General features: G+C 60.1%; 1 protein-coding gene across 6 annotated transcripts in view; it reads right to left on the reverse strand.

Moving 5' to 3' along the window:
• EHBP1L1 (EH domain binding protein 1 like 1) overlaps positions 1–13,380 on the reverse strand; it is a 17,083-nt gene extending 3,703 nt beyond the window's left edge. The window contains exons 1-12 of one of the 6 annotated variants that reach the window (XM_023186115.2): positions 12,984–13,379; positions 10,272–10,329; positions 9,971–10,066; positions 9,408–9,461; positions 9,142–9,320; positions 8,921–9,063; positions 8,275–8,343; positions 8,028–8,190; positions 5,651–7,862; positions 5,018–5,175; positions 4,882–4,930; positions 3,825–4,349 (exon numbers count right to left, since the gene is read on the reverse strand). In XM_023186115.2, the coding sequence (XP_023041883.1) occupies positions 3,825–4,349; positions 4,882–4,930; positions 5,018–5,175; positions 5,651–7,862; positions 8,028–8,190; positions 8,275–8,343; positions 8,921–9,063; positions 9,142–9,320; positions 9,408–9,461; positions 9,971–10,066; positions 10,272–10,329; positions 12,984–13,087 (3,810 nt within the window). In that variant the 5' untranslated portion in view covers positions 13,088–13,379. Of the gene's footprint in view, positions 1–3,824; positions 4,458–4,881; positions 4,931–5,017; positions 5,176–5,250; positions 7,863–8,027; positions 8,191–8,274; positions 8,344–8,920; positions 9,064–9,141; positions 9,321–9,407; positions 9,462–9,970; positions 10,067–10,271; positions 10,330–12,983 lie in introns of those variants that run through there. The other 5 variants (XM_023186114.2, XM_023186117.2, XM_023186119.2 and 2 more) reach the window with 5 other exon arrangements.
• Positions 13,381–14,762: the final 1,382 nt, after the last annotated feature.

The raw sequence follows: 14,762 nt of genomic DNA on the forward strand, positions 1-14,762 counted from the left end.
TTTTTTTTTTTTTTTTTTTTTTGAGACAGAGTCTCGCTCTGTAACCCTAGCTGGAGTGCAGTGGCAGGATCATGGCTCACTGCAACCTCCACCTCCCGGTTCAGGTGATTCTCCTGCCTCAGCTTCCCAAGTAGCCACCTGCCATCATGCCCCGCTGATTTTTGTATTTTCAGTAGAGATGGAGCTTCACCACGTTGGCCAGGCTGGGCTCGAACTCCTGACCTCAGGTGATCCGCCCGCTTCAGCCTCCCAAAGTGCTGGGATTACAGGTGTGAGCCACCACGCCCAGCCTCAACTCCTCCTCCATGGAACCCCCTCAGGCCACTTCTGACTTCTGTCAGCTAGTGCTGGCTTCCCATCATGGCCAGGGCCCCATGCAGTGACCATTGCACTCACCTGATATGGCCTCATCCGTGTGATCCAGCCCAGCCCTGCCTCCTGCAGAGGCCCCATCCAGGCTCCCTCCCATTCTGTCCGCAGGGCTTCCCAGACCCGGACCCTCCTGAGCCAACACCTCCATCTCCTGGCCAAAAGGGGGTGCCCTGCTGCATTTTCAGTTCCCACACCCAGGAGCGGCTGCCGCATGCTCACACACACAGGACAAGCCAGGCTGGCTGGATCTCTGAATTTTAGCCTGGAAGGGCAGGGCTGACCCCATGTGCCTGCCTGCCCCTAGTGACTTGCTGGGACTGTCAGTGCTAGGGGTCCCCAACCTGCGGCTCAGCTGACAGCCTGGCCCCTCAACTGCTCCTGACCTGGCCCCCTAAGTCTGGGTCATCTGACCTGTGTCGGGGTCATGGGGCAGGGACAGTGGTTGAGCCGCCCATGTCCACTCCCACCTGTACCTCTCCGAGAGGCAGCCCTGGACATCCCTGGCTCAGGGGCCATCCTCTCTGGCCTGGGGCAGTGGTGGCTTCCCCACCAGCCACCATCATGGCCTGCCTGCTGACTCAAGCTGAAACCGAGAGGCCTCTCTGACACCTCCCCCCCACCTTTAAGGTGTAACTGTTTCACACCTCTCCTCAGTCCCCCAGCCTCATGCCAAAGCCTCAGGCAGCTCCAGCCTCAATGTTCCTACCACCCTGAGCCACGCCTAGACACCGCCCCCTGGCCACAGTGACCGACTTTCAGTTCCCAAAATAGCTTTCTCAGCCTGGAGTCAGCCTCCATCTTGGGCTGCCTGGTACCAACGTGACCTCCATGACCCAGCCCGGCCCTACTTCCTTCAGAGGCCCCCCTGCCGGGGCTCCTACACTCTTCCCACCGCTATCCCTGACTTCCATGTCTCCAGAAGCCTCCTCTGATCCCCAGGCTGGGCAGATGCTACTCCCATGGCCTCTCCCATTACAGCTCCAACCCCCACTCACCCCGTCACAGCTGCTGGTTTCCCATGTCTCCCCCTTATACAGAGCTGGGCCCAGAAAATACACTCGGGGTACACTGACTAATAACAACAGCTCATATCTACCAAGTGTTTCTGTGCCGGGCATTTAAAGCACTTTATGTACATTGACTCACCGGATCCTCCCAACAGCCCCGGGAGGCAGGGACCACGACCCTCCCCACTTTACAGATGAGGAAACTGAGGGTCAGAGATGAGGCTCCTAAAGGGTCTGGTCTAGGACCCAGGGTTATCTAACCCAAAACTTTGTTCCCGAGCTTGGCCACCAACTTGCTGTGTGCCTCGGGGCCAGTCACACCCATGGGGCCATTGTTTGTGTCCTTGTATGTAAAATGGGAGAAAGCCCAGCCCTGTGTGACCTGGGAGCTGCAGGGCTTCTAGAAAGGAATCTAAGGAAACACACAGCTCCCCTTTTTTTGACAGCAATCTGCAGAGAGCCTCAATGCCACCTTGCAAAAGGCTTTCATACACACTGTAAGAACCCATGGGCAGGCCAGGGACATAGAGAGTGCTGAGCTGACGGGACAGGCAAAGGCAGGAGAGTGGAGAAATCCAGCCTCAGCAGCAGCGGAGCTTCCTCATGCCAGGCCTCATGGGAATTCCAGTGCTTCCTCATGTCTAACTCAAATTCCTCTTTTTTTTTTTTCTTTGAGACAGAGTCTTGCTCTTTCGCCAGGCTGGAGTGCAGTGGCACGATCTCAGCTCACTGAGACCTCCGCCTCCGGGGTTCAAATGATTCCCCTGCCTCAGCGTTCTGAGTAGCTGGGACTACAGGCCTGTACTACCATGCCCGGCTAATTTTTTGTATTTTAGTAGAGACAGGGTTTCACCATGTTGGTCAGGATGGTCTTGATCTCCTGACGTCGTAATCTGCCCGCCTTTGCCTCCCAAAGCGCTGGGATTACAGGCATGAGCACGGTACCCGGCCTCAAATTCCTCTTTCAATACCCTCATGTCTGGCCCCTCCTCCAGGAAGACCAGGACTTTGGGAGCTCCCAAGGGCCAGGCCAGGTCAGACCACCTCCCACTGCACACAATGGGCATGAGGGATGGGGGTGGCCAATGAGGAGTCCCCTCCAGCCCCATGGGTCAGACATCTCCTGTGAGATAAGAGCTGAGGGAAGGCCTGACTTGGAAAGACCAGATGCTGGAACTGGGACCCAGAGGGGTATAGGTTGGCACCTCCCCTTTAAGATTTAAAGAGCCACTGACACACATTAATGGGGCTGTGGCCAGAGGCCAACAGATGGGCCAAAGCTGGCCTCGTCCTTGACTCCTGCGTATCATATATCCTACAGGTGGGCATCACCCGTGCCCTCTGTCTCTCACTCACAGGCTCAGTGCTGTGCCTCTGACCCTACACTCAGGACTCCTGCTCTCAAGCCTAGCCTCATTGCCACTTATGGACCTTCTGGGAGATGGCTGGCAGTTCCCAAACGAGACCTGAACTTTCCTGCTGCCACGTTTTTGCTAATGCAGGTCCCGCCATTTGAGAACCCCACTCATTTTTCACCTGGGAAAAACCTGGCCATCTTATCAACCTAGCACCTAGCTCAGATGGTGGCTTCTTCCAGAAAGGCTTTCCCAATGAATTCACTCCTTTCCTTCAAACGTAGGGGTCATTCCTGGACAGCTGAAGGTTTGCAGCAGCCTGGCAGAGCTGCCCTTTGGTTCACAGGCAGGATGGGGCAGTGCTGGGACCCCAGCTGGAAACCCCGTGTCCTGGACTCCAGCAGCTGTGGGTCACTGAGCAGGTCCCTGCTCTTTCTGGGACCATGCCCCCTCCAGCACAGTGACATGACACTCTAGGAGATGACCTGCAACCCATAGGGGATGACAGCAGGCACATGGGCCCTCAGGATCTCCCATCTCCAACTTTCCATTGTAAAAAAAGAGGAGACTGGTCTCCAGCATCTGGGGTTAAAGATGCATGCCAGAGTCCTGGGGCTGGGAAGCCCTGCAGAATCCCCCTTGAGTACAGATAGTCTGCACCCAGCTTACGGGGCAGGGTGGCTGCTGGTTGACGATGAGCCACCTGCAGGGAGAGAAATGCCCAAACCCACCTTCCAGCCTCCCAAGCGCTGGGCTGAGGGCCAGGAATGTGGATCCTGCGGGAACTTCCTACTGCAGCCTGTGATTCCCCACACCAAATGCCAAGCACTAAAAGCCCTCAGCACTTATCCCAGGCTGGTGGCAAAGCCCGGGACCCTGCCTGGCAAGCTTGAATGCGTCCCCTAACAGGGAGCTCACTACCACACCAGAGGACTCTTCCACAGCACCAGGGTCCCTCTGATCAGAAAGCCCCTCCCGGGTCCAGCCGAGTCCCATCACCCTCGCGCCAGCTCTGTCCTTGGGGCCCCTGGGGACTCTCCCGTTCTCTGCCCAGCTTCCCGGGGAGGAAAGAAGGAGCCCTGACACTCACTGCAGCCGCAGCTCCCGCGGCTCCGGCGTCCGGATCGTCCACTGAGAAGGAGCTGCTGTTCCGCAGCCTTGAGCGCCTCTTCTTGAGCAGGTCGGCGTCGCGCACGTGGGAGAAGGAGCCGTGCGCGCGGGGCGGGGGCACCGGCCCGGGCTCCCCATTGACCGAGGGCCGTCGCAGCCTCACGCCGCCACCGCCCGGCGCCCCCGCCCCGTTCACCAGCCCCTCGACCGGGACCTCCGCGGGTCGCACCTCTCGGGGGACCTCGGCCCCGCCGTCCTTGAAGGCGCGGCCCGTGTCCACGTTCCTGGAGGCCGCCCCCGGGGCCGCCCCATCCGCGCGGTCTTCGGCTTCCTTGGGCTCCTGGGGCGCCTCGGCCCCGTGACTGCGCAGCCGCTGCGCCAGGCCTCCGGCGTCCAGGTCGTCGGGCGGGCTGGACTGGGCGCTGCCCACGCGGTACGTGCCGGCGCGGCCGCCGCCCTCCAGTTGTACCAGCTGCAGCTCCTGCCCGGTGCAGAAGGCGCGGATCTGGCACAGGTACGTCATGACGATGAGCTTGTCGGGCACCGACAGCAGCACCATGTCCGCTGGCTCCAGCAGCCGCGACACGCCCAGAGCCGCGAAGCCATCGAAGGCCTGGGGGAAGGGTGCGCTCGGGGTCGGCGGCGGCGGTGGCCCGCGCCACCCGGCAACACTACGGTGCCGCCCCGCGGAGGGGGTCCCCGGGATTGGCACCCCAGGCTTTGCCTAGCAACACCGCCCCCTCCTAACAAGGGAAATCCAGCAACAGGGCCAGCCCTCGCGTTGCTTAGCAACGGCACACGGTCCACCCCGTTACCAAAGGGTGGTTTTGGAAAAACCATCTAAGGGAGGAAAAACGCTTTAAAACAAACAAACAAAAACAAGGAAAACAAACAATTTAATGACGAAAGGGGTAAAAAGTGGCGGAACTTCCAGAAGCCACTGCAGGGCCCAGCAGCCCATCTTATCCAAATGTGAGACTGAAAGCCTGGCTCTCTAGACCCTCCTTCCCTCCAGGCAGCCCCCCATCCCATCTCACCTGCTTGTTGTTCTGCTTGATGTTGAGTGGGTCTAGGGAAGCATAATCACTGCAGAGAGAGTGCTGGTCAGAGACTGGGTCCACACTGCCCTCCCTGATGGCTCCCCCATCCATTCCTACCCCTCTGGCAGCTCACATCTTATCTGGGTAGAATCGGTGCAGGATGGCACAGAAGGCCAAGCCATTGCGCCAGGATGTGGTGAAGTTGGTGATGCGGACGCCACGGTAGCCAGCGGTGACTGCCTGGCACCACTCCAGCAGGGACTGGCTGGAGCTGACCACGGCAGGTGTTGCCTGGGGACACAGGGGTGGACTTAGGGGATGTATAAATGGGATCTGTGCCCTCTGCCTCTTGGGGAAGCTCATGCCTGGCACAAAACAGCCCCATCTCTGAGCTTGCAGGCGTCACCACAGACCACTGGCCAGAGCCTTGGGGCCAGGTAAAAGGGTTTCCAGATGCAGGGTTATCTGCCAAGGTCACCTAAAAGGTCAGTGGCCCTCAGACAAGATCAGAGGTCACCAGCAGCCAGACCTCAAGGTCAGCTTAGAAAATCAGCTTAGAGGTGTCCAGTTCCATGCGGCCCAGGGAAGATGGGGTAGGAGAACCAGGGCATCCTGAGAGAGGAAGGGATGAGGGGGCTCCTTCAAGCTGAGCCCCGCACCCCACCCGATCCCATTCCACCAGGTGGGTCCATGCAGAGCCGCCGTTCGCTCAGCCCCAGGTTAGTGGGAAGCAGCAGACTGGGCCCTCGGCGGCCCCCATCCCTACCTGGCTGCCCAGCAGCCTCCTGTCCTCTTCAGCCTTCTCTGGGGAAGAAGCCCTGGGCGCCCCAGCCCCTGCCCCACTGGCCACCTGTGCTTCAGGCGGGCTGGCCTCTGCGAGGCTTCCCTCAGCTTCTTTCCCCTTCTTATTTCCCAAGACCCCAGCCTCCGCTTCCTGGGCCTTAAAAGTACCAGATTCGTTCTCTGGAGACTCTAAAACCTTCATCCCTGCTTCCTGGGCCCCCCAAGCCCCAGATTTTCCCTCTGACATCCTCCAAACCCCAGCTTCTTCCTCCTGGACTCTCAGAACTTGACTCTCTGACCCTTGTACTCCTGAAATCTCTGCTTTTGCTTCCTGGGATCCTAAAACTCTTGGCTGAGTGACTGGGGCCCTTAAAGCCTCATATTTGACAGCACTCCCAACTCCAGTCTCTGCTTCCTGGACCCCCCAAGTCTGAGCCTCTTCCTTCTCAGCCTCTGGAACTATAATTTCTGTCTTTTGGGTCATCAGTACTTGGGCCTCTGCCATTCCAGCCTCTGGCTCTGAGATCCCTGAACTCCCCACCTCTGTCTCCTGGGCCCCAGCTACCTCAGATTCTAGCCCTGGGACCCCCGAACTCCTAGATGCTATCTCTCGGGTCCCCAATATCTCAGTTTCTACTGTCCCAGTCTCTGTCTCTTGAACCTCTGAACCCCCAACCTCTTTTCCCTGAATCCCTGTTATATCAGCTTCTATCCCTGGGACCCCTGAATCCCTAGATGCTATCTCCTGGGTCCCCAATATCGCATCTTCTGCTGCCCCAGGCTCTATTCCCAGAACCCCCAAAAGCCCCACCTCTATCTCCTGGCCTACCGATATATCAGACTCTGCTATCTCAGCTTCTATCTCTGGGACCCCTGAATCCCTACCTGTTATCTCCTGGGGCCCTAATATTTTAGCCTCTGTCCCCTTAGCCTCTGTCTCTGGTACCCTAGAAGCTTCCACCTCTGTCTCCTGGGTCCCCAGCATCTCAGATTCTGCTATCGTATCTTCTATCTTCAGTGGCCCCAAATCCCTAGCTATCTCCTGGGTCCCTAGTACCTCAGTCTCTGCTATCTTAGTTCTTGTCCGCAAAACTCCTGAACCCCCAGCCTCTGTTTTCTGGGTCCCCAGTACCTCAGATTCTGCCGCCCCAGTCTCTGTCCCTGGGGTCTCTATGACCCCCACCTCTGTTTCCTGGGTCTCCGGTCCCTCACACTGTCCTGTCCCATCAACCTCCGACTCCAGGACCCTTGATCTTGATGCTTCTGTCTCCAAGGCCCCCAGTATCTCAATTTCTAGTGTCCTAGTCTCTGGGAACCCTGATCCCTCAACTTCTTTCTCCCGGGTTGCCGGCACCTCCAACCCTACCACCTCAGTCTCTGTTTCCAGGACCCCTGAACCCCCAGCTTCTGCCTCCCAGCCTCCCAGACCCCTGGATATTGCCCCCTGGGCAGGTGATAATAGAGCCCCCTGCCAGCTGCTCACCTGGGGCCTGGTGCTTACTTCTCCAACAGAGGGGCCCTGCTCCAGGCCTGTCCCCTCAATACCAGGGGCTCCGCCCCTCACTTCTACACCCTCTCTCTCCTGGCCTGCAGCAGCCCTGGCCCTCTTCAGGTCACCAAGTTGCCCAGAGTGCCCTACAGTCTGATCCCTGGTCCTGACTCCCACCCTCCCCTGAGAGCCCCTTGGAGGAACCTCAGGGGTCCCCCTGCATCTTGCCTCAGGCATCAACCCTGTTGCCTCTGGTCCCTTAGTGTTCACATGTCTCACCTTTGACCTGTGCTCAGCATCCACTTGACAAACTGCTGAACTCTCTTCAGCCTCCCCAGCTCTGACTCCTGACCTCTTAGTGTTTGCCTCTCTGCCTCCTGACCCGGGCTCAGTGTCCACCCCACTGGCCTCTGGCCTGTCCCCAGTGCCCATCTCTTCAGCCTTGAGTCTCTGCCCTCCAAAAGGGTCTCCAGAGCCTTTATCCTCAATGCTCAGGCCCAGCCTAGCTCCATGGGCTTCTGTCCCTTCCTGAGGGCATGCCTGGGCCTGGGTCTCCCTAGCAGAGCCCAATCCTGCTGGAGGAGCCCCTGAGGCTTTGGGGACCTCATCTTCCCCTTGGGGAACTGGGGGCCGGAGGGCATCAGAGCCTTTCCGGAGCCGAGGGGCTGGGGTTGGGGCCGTGTCCTGGCCTGGCTGCCTTGAAGACCTGAGAAGAGAGCAGGAGGGGGAGTTGGGGGGCTGCTGTGGCCCCAAATCTCAGCACCATCCCCCACCCCTCAAACTGTTGGGGCCCTGGAGAGGCAGGTTGATGGGGTAAGGACTGCAGCTCCTATCAGGGGGCAATGGGGGTGGGGCTGGTTCCAAAGCTCACCTCATCTCTGGTGAGGTTTCCGGGGGCCTTGGGGCCTCAGGGCCCACCTGGCCCCCGGCTTCAGTAGCTCGTTCTGGCCCCTGGCCTCGGGAGGCTCTGGCCGGGGGTGCAGGAGCACTCACAGGGGCTGGGCTGGTATCCTCAGCATTAGAAGGGCTGGCAACTGAGAAGAAAGTAGGGGATGCTGTGGCCTGGGCCCAATGACCTGGGGTCCGGTCTCTACCCCCAACCCCAGCCTGGGTCTCACCTGTCTGCCGGGGTCGTCCTTGACCTTCCTCCTCCTCCTCACAAAGCGTCTTCAACTCTCGAGAGGGATCTGGGGGTGGTAGGAGAGAGCAGAAGGGCAGAGTCAGCCCAGGGCAGGGCCCTGCAGGCCTGACCCCCTCCCCCAACTACGGTGCAGGGCCTACCTGGGAAACGCCCCGGCCGCAGGGCACCGCCCCGGCCTGCGAGAAGAGACAGGCCCACAGATGTGGAGAGAAAGAGAGAGAGAACCACAATAGTGGACAGAGAAAAAGCCTGGACAAGCAGCAGGAAGGGATGAGGAAGCCCCAGCTGGCCCAGGAGGGCTGGTGGTGAGGGATTAGGAGCCAGGCTTCTGACCCAGCTGTCCTGGGTCAGGTACGGGCCTGGCAAGCACCACACAGGGATGAAGAGAGGACCCAGGAGCCCAGGGAGACATTGGGAACCCATCCTCCAGGACTCAGTTGAAGACCAAGGCCATCATGGAACCAGCAGCCAGGCTGGGACGACTGAGGCTGCCGGGTTGGTTGGGACTGCCTGGGCAGTTATGAGTTCCCATCACAGGGCGGGCACAGCAAGTGGCTGGTGGCCCGGAAACCCTCCCTCCCCAGGTCTTGGGAGTCTGGATCCACAGCAGGCTGTGAGCCCACCTGGCTGGGTGACTCGAGCACGGGCCTCGGGGGCTCCTGGGCCATGAGCCTCGTCTTCATCACTCTCAGCAAAATCATCCAAGTTACCCACATCACTAGGCTTCACACTCATGAGGCTTGCAAGACTCTGCATGTCATCGTCCCTGGGGGGCAGAGGTTAAAGGTGAGGGTGGGGGTCAGAGGTCACAGGCCAGGGTCAAGGAGGGCAGGTAGGCACTCACGTGGCACGGCCCTCCCGCAGCAACACCCCAGAAAGAGTGAGGCTCAGCTCAGCCTGCACCACCTTCACCGACTTCGGCTTCAGCCGCAGCCTCAGCGGGACTTGGGCAGGCACGGGCCCTGCATGGCGGGCCAGGTCCACCTCGGCAGTGGCCAGCACCTTCCGTTGCCCCTTAGACTCCTGTGGGCCAGAGGAGAGACCAGGGGAAGGAGCATCAGTGCTGTCCTAGGATCCCCAAGATTCCAGACCCAAGCCCACTCCACTCACATTTTCAATAATAAATGTCCACTCTTTGGCCTCATACTGGTCCACGTGGGGGTCCTGGGAAGGAGTGCTGGTGAGTACACGGCTGCTGGGGCGGCAGCAAAGGGAGCAGAGCCTGTGCTGGCTCAGGAGGTGCTTGGTGGTGGTGGCTTTTTTTTTTTTTTTTTTTGAGACGGAGTCTTGCTCTGTCGTCCAGGCTGGGTTGCGATCTTGGCTCTCTGAAACCTCTGCCTCCCAGGTTCAAGCAATTCTCGTGCCTCACCCTCCCAAGTAGCTGGGATTACAGGTGTGTGAGGTGGTGGCTTTTACACATGCTGCTACCTCCTCCTGGGATGCACCCCAGGTTCTGGTCCCAGCTGCCTCTCATGCTGCATGTGTTGGGTAAATGCTGCCTCCTCCAAAGAGAACTCCTGGGCCAGTCATGCTGAGCAGGCCCCCCTAATTCTTGGCCTCACCCCCCGCATCCTCGTCTATCTGGATGAACAACCTACCAGGAGACCCGCGTGACTGCCCGTGTTGCAACTGCCTGCCCTGTTGCCATTCATGCTGGAGGGCTAGAGACTCACCCTGTAGAGGGTCACGGAGATGTCCACATTCTCAGGTACCATCCACACCACGGTACCCCGGTATGGGTTCTGGATGCCCGGCTGCCAGCTGTGGGCCTACAAGGGGCAATCTGAGTCCTCCCTCGATCTTAACTCTTCTCTCCCACACCCACCCCCTATCACCAACCTTGACACCATCTTCCTCTCTCCTCTGTGGATTCTGATCTGAACTTGAACCTGACTCCACTCCCCCATCAGCCCCCATCAGCTTCCCACTGGCCCCCATCCCTAACCTGGATCCCCAGTTGCCATCCTTCCCCACCTTGGAGCAGATGCGTCGGTTCCGCCGGGTCCATACCACCACCAGCTTATCTGGCTGCCTGGGGGAGGGGGAGGGGGAGAGGGAAAGAGAGTGGGCTGCCTGGTCAGGCTCACCGGCCTCCCCATCTCCTCTTTCTCCTCCTCCCCCAGCTCCCTCAGGGTCTTCCTTCTGCCCACCTCTCCCTCCTCCAGGAGAGGGCCTGGGCAGCCCTTTATCTGGGGCCACAGGGTGCAGGGTGGAGCTGCTAAGGCAGGGTGGGGCCACAGCAGAAGGGCAAAGGCCCAGACAGTGTGGGCAGGCAGGGACTATGAGGAAAAACAGCAAGAGACAGGGACAGGCACATACAGAGACCAAGACTCACAGAAACACAAGGACCCGGTAAGAGATGCCAGACACAGATGCGCACTTGAGCATTGCGTACACACGCAGACTCCGACACAGGGAGACACAAAGACGAGCGATAAAAGAAGGCCCTTCGCGCAAAGATGTTTGTGGAGCGCCCACCATAAACCCAGCCCAGTTTTGGGGACAGAGGCGGGCAAAAGAGGGGCAAGACCTTTCCGATGAGGACAATGGAGGTGGAGGCAGACTGCCAGTCAAGAAAGAAAATAAATTAACAAGCGAACTTCAGGGTGATGTGAGGAAACCCCTTGGGGGTCTCCTTGAGGTTGGGTGTCCGAGCAGAGACATGAGTGGCAGGGGAATGGGCTGTGTGAGGATCTGGAGAAAGAGGGAATGGCAAGTCCAAGGGTCTGCAGCTGGAGGGTGATGTCAGAGAGAGGGGCAGAGAGTTGGGGGTGAGGCCAGAGAGGCAGTAGAGGGTCAGCTTGTCATTAACCAACACTGCCATCCCTCGCCCGCCACGTCCAGCCCTTTGCTGGGCCCAGGGTCCCAAGGAGGATCAGTGTTCAGCGAGATGATGACAGTGGAGCCTGGGGGGCAATCAGGGAAGACTTCCAGCGGGTGACATCTAAACTGAACAGCATATATGCCAGGTCAGAGGAGAGGCAGAGGCAAAGCAAGAGGACAGAGATGGCTGCGCAGGGCCCATTCCCAGGCACTGAGTGGACTCATGGCTGGGCCTGGGGGCAGAGGGCCCCTTTGGGTTAGATGTTCAACTGCTGCCCAGGAGGGGTAATGCTTGAGGGGACAATCCGGCCGAGGGCAGCACACAATCTTGCCTTGCATGTACCCAGCCCCATGCCAGACGCTTGGGTTTGCCCAGCTCACTGTTCCTCTAGGGGCCAAGCCAGGATAACTGGCTCTCTGTTAACCCTGAGGATGCTGGGGCCCAGGCAGGTTTGGAGCCAAACAAGGTTACACGGTTGAGCCTAGAGCTCTCCAGCCCAGAGCCAAGTTCCCTTCCCCAAGCCCAAATTGCTGGCGATGGCAGAGCAAGGGTAACTAAGGGGCCTTCCCAGAAAGGGGAAGCGGACAGGGGGTGCCTAGGGAGGGCGGGGCTTGGCCGGGCAGCCTGACTCAGGCTGCGCACGCCCTCCTGGGAAGCTGCAACCTGGGCAGGGGCAGCTTCCCGGCCTGGGCTCCAGGCTAAGCAGCCCAGGAGGCCCTACCCACAGCCGCCTGTGACTCAGCTGCGTTGACACTGCCGGCACCCTCAGCCTGCTGTGCCCAGCGTTTCCCTGGCCTCCCGCAGGATGCTGGAGCAGGAGCCAGAGGCCAGAGTTCAACTGCCAGCCCCCAAGTTCTCCCGGGCTTTGCTGAAAGATGTGAACAGCCCTCTAGCAGGCCCAGTGTGGGCAAGGCCAGGGATATGGCAGCTGCCCAAGGGACCCCAGCCTCCTTCTCACTCCCCTCCCCCTGGACTCTATGGTCCCTTCCTGCCCCAGCCCTTCCCCTGGGGAGCCTAAATTTAGCTCCGTCTGGGGGGTGAGGCCCCCCACAGCTGTGCCCTAATCCAGCCAAGGGAAGCTGACACCAGCGAGCACGTATATTTAGGGTGTGACGCAGGGGCCTGGGCAGCTATGGGTGGCGGCATGTGAACGAGATGCCCCGAATCTGTTGGTAGTCCGGGCTGGGGCCTGCACCCTCTCGTGAATTACCCCTCACCCTTCCACCTTGCCCTCCACAACCCTCTCATCCCGGACACACAACCTCCTAGGTCCTCAGGCCCCTTTAAGCTGCTTCCCGCCTCCCTCCTCATTCCTCCCAGCACTCAGTTTCCCCTTTTAAGGACATTGTGGAGATGTTTCCAGCCTCCCGGCACCCTAGCTGAAGAGGCGGGAGTTGGAGGGGTTCTTCTGGCTCAACAAGATGACAGGGGAGGAGGGGGCAACATCTCTGCTCTTAGCTAGACTAAGTAAGGTCAGGGAGGTTCCTGCCCCAGCCCTAGCCACCTGCAGACCTCAAAACTTCATCCCTTTTCCAATGCCACCCTAAAGAACCTTTCTGGCACAAGACACGCGGCCTCCCTCCCCCAACACTGACCGCAGCTGAGGAAGGAGTGGACACAGGCAGAACCTCAGGCCTGAAAGTCCTGACCCCCACGCGGGGAAGGCTGCCCACACCCCCAACTCCAGGGGTCCCACAAATTGCAAGGGCACTTCTGAATCTCCAAGCGTGGGAACAGAAACAGGGCCCAAGCTGGGGTGGGGGCCCATTTGGTCACTGGGCTGGGGGGCAGAATCCTCTCAGGCTCTAAGGGCTGGATGAGGTCCCAGTTCGGAGGAGACCCCTGGCCTCCCTCCCACTCACCATTTCTTGGTGCACTCCAACACCAGCTCGTGGTAACAGGCCACGAACTGGAACTTGGCCGCCCGCTTGCCCACACGCTGCAGGCGCTTCCACACAGAGGTCATGGCCCCCGCCGCCCCGCCGCCCACTTCTCAGGCCCGGGGCTCCCGCTGGCCCGCCACTGCTGGCCCGGCCCGGGTCCCCATGGCCTGTCCGCGCCGCCCGCCCCGTCCGTGCGGAGGTGTCCCAGACTCCGACCCGGACCGCGCTCTCCGCTGCCGCCGCTAGGGCCCGCCGGGTGGTCTGGCTGAATCGGCAGGGTCGTCTGGGGCGCGTCGGGTGGCCGAGCGCGGAGGTGGGAGCGCGCCGTTTCCTGGAGCCGCACCCCCGTCGGAAGGCGGGCGGGGCTCCGGCGCGGGGCGGGGGCCGGGGCAGGAGAGCGGGGGGCGGGGCGACCCGGCTTCCGGGGCCTAGCGCAGCGACCCGGGAGAGGGAGCAGGAGCGGGGGCGGGGGGGGGGGGACGTGGAGAGGGTGTCGCCCGACCGCAGTGCCCACTCGGGGCGCGCAGAGGCTGCGTGGACCCCGAGAGAGGGCAACCAGCAACTTGGTGCCACCCTAGAGAGCGCTACCCGGGCCGCCTCCCTTCCTGCCCGCAGCCCTGGGAGGTATGTACTGCTGGCCCCCTTTCACGGGCTGGGAAAACTGAGACCCAGAAAGGGGAAGGGACTTGCTCAGAGTCATACTGTGAATCTGGGCGAGGACCAGCTCTCCTCTACTCCATGGTGCAGCCACCCACGTCTTAACCAGATCAGGAAGGCGTCGAGTCAGGACTAACCTCAGGGGCCCAAATCCCAAGTAGCTGCAGATTCACTACTGACTTCCAACCAAGTGTGACCTTGGGCAAAGCGCTAACACTCTGAGCCTCAGTTTCAATGTCTATTAAATGGGGATATAGTTCCGCCTTTTACGGAATCACTGAGAGCACGAACCTCAGAAAGCATTTAGCAGAAAGCCTGGCTGATTTTGCCATGCCTTACTAAATGGGATGCGCTACCATGGATGGGAAAAACGTCATTTCTGTGTGTATGTTTACTCTCCCTCCCCAGGAAAGCCTGCCTGGGGCGTTAGCGGCTCTGTGAACCCCTAGATTAGAGCCTTTATCGCTTACCCACCCGCCCTGCACGGTAATGAGCCTCTGCAGGTGTCAGCTGCCCTGGGGCAACAGGTCAGTTTGCTCCCTCCCACTGCTCTGCAAAGCGTGTGAATGAACAGGAGCCCGGTGCGTGACGGCTACTTGGTTTAACGGGATGTCTGAGTGCCAGGACTGCCAGCTAGGCTGCATCTCCAGGAGGCAAGTGGCTGCAGCAGGGCGCGGGGATGTGCTGCTCGTCCACACACCTCGGTGTGCGGCTTCGCCTCTTTTCAGGAAGTTGTGGGGTGTCGTGTGCGCGTGTGCGGGGCTGAGTACCCACTGTCTCCGAACGTACTGACTTCTTCCGGTGGGCTTGACAGCTGGGTTTGGTTCCCAGTCCCAGCCGTGTGGGTCCCCAGTTTCCTAAGAAGAAACCTTTCACAGATAACTGTAAAGACCGCTAGTGCTGTGGGGAGAGCCGGCGGTCTTCATAGACTAAGCGGGGAATACGGGTCTCTAGGACCCCATCAACCTTCATCGCCGCAGATTCTCACGCCTGGCCTCCGGGAAGGCCCGAGGTGCCGCAACTTCACACCGCTCTGCCTCTGCCGCTCCTCCCTCCCACCCGCGGGGCGTGAGCTCCCAAACCGTTCCAGGAGGCGCCTCC

This window comes from Piliocolobus tephrosceles, chromosome 13 (assembly GCF_002776525.5).
Source record: "Piliocolobus tephrosceles isolate RC106 chromosome 13, ASM277652v3, whole genome shotgun sequence".
Taxonomy (NCBI): domain Eukaryota; kingdom Metazoa; phylum Chordata; class Mammalia; order Primates; family Cercopithecidae; genus Piliocolobus; species Piliocolobus tephrosceles.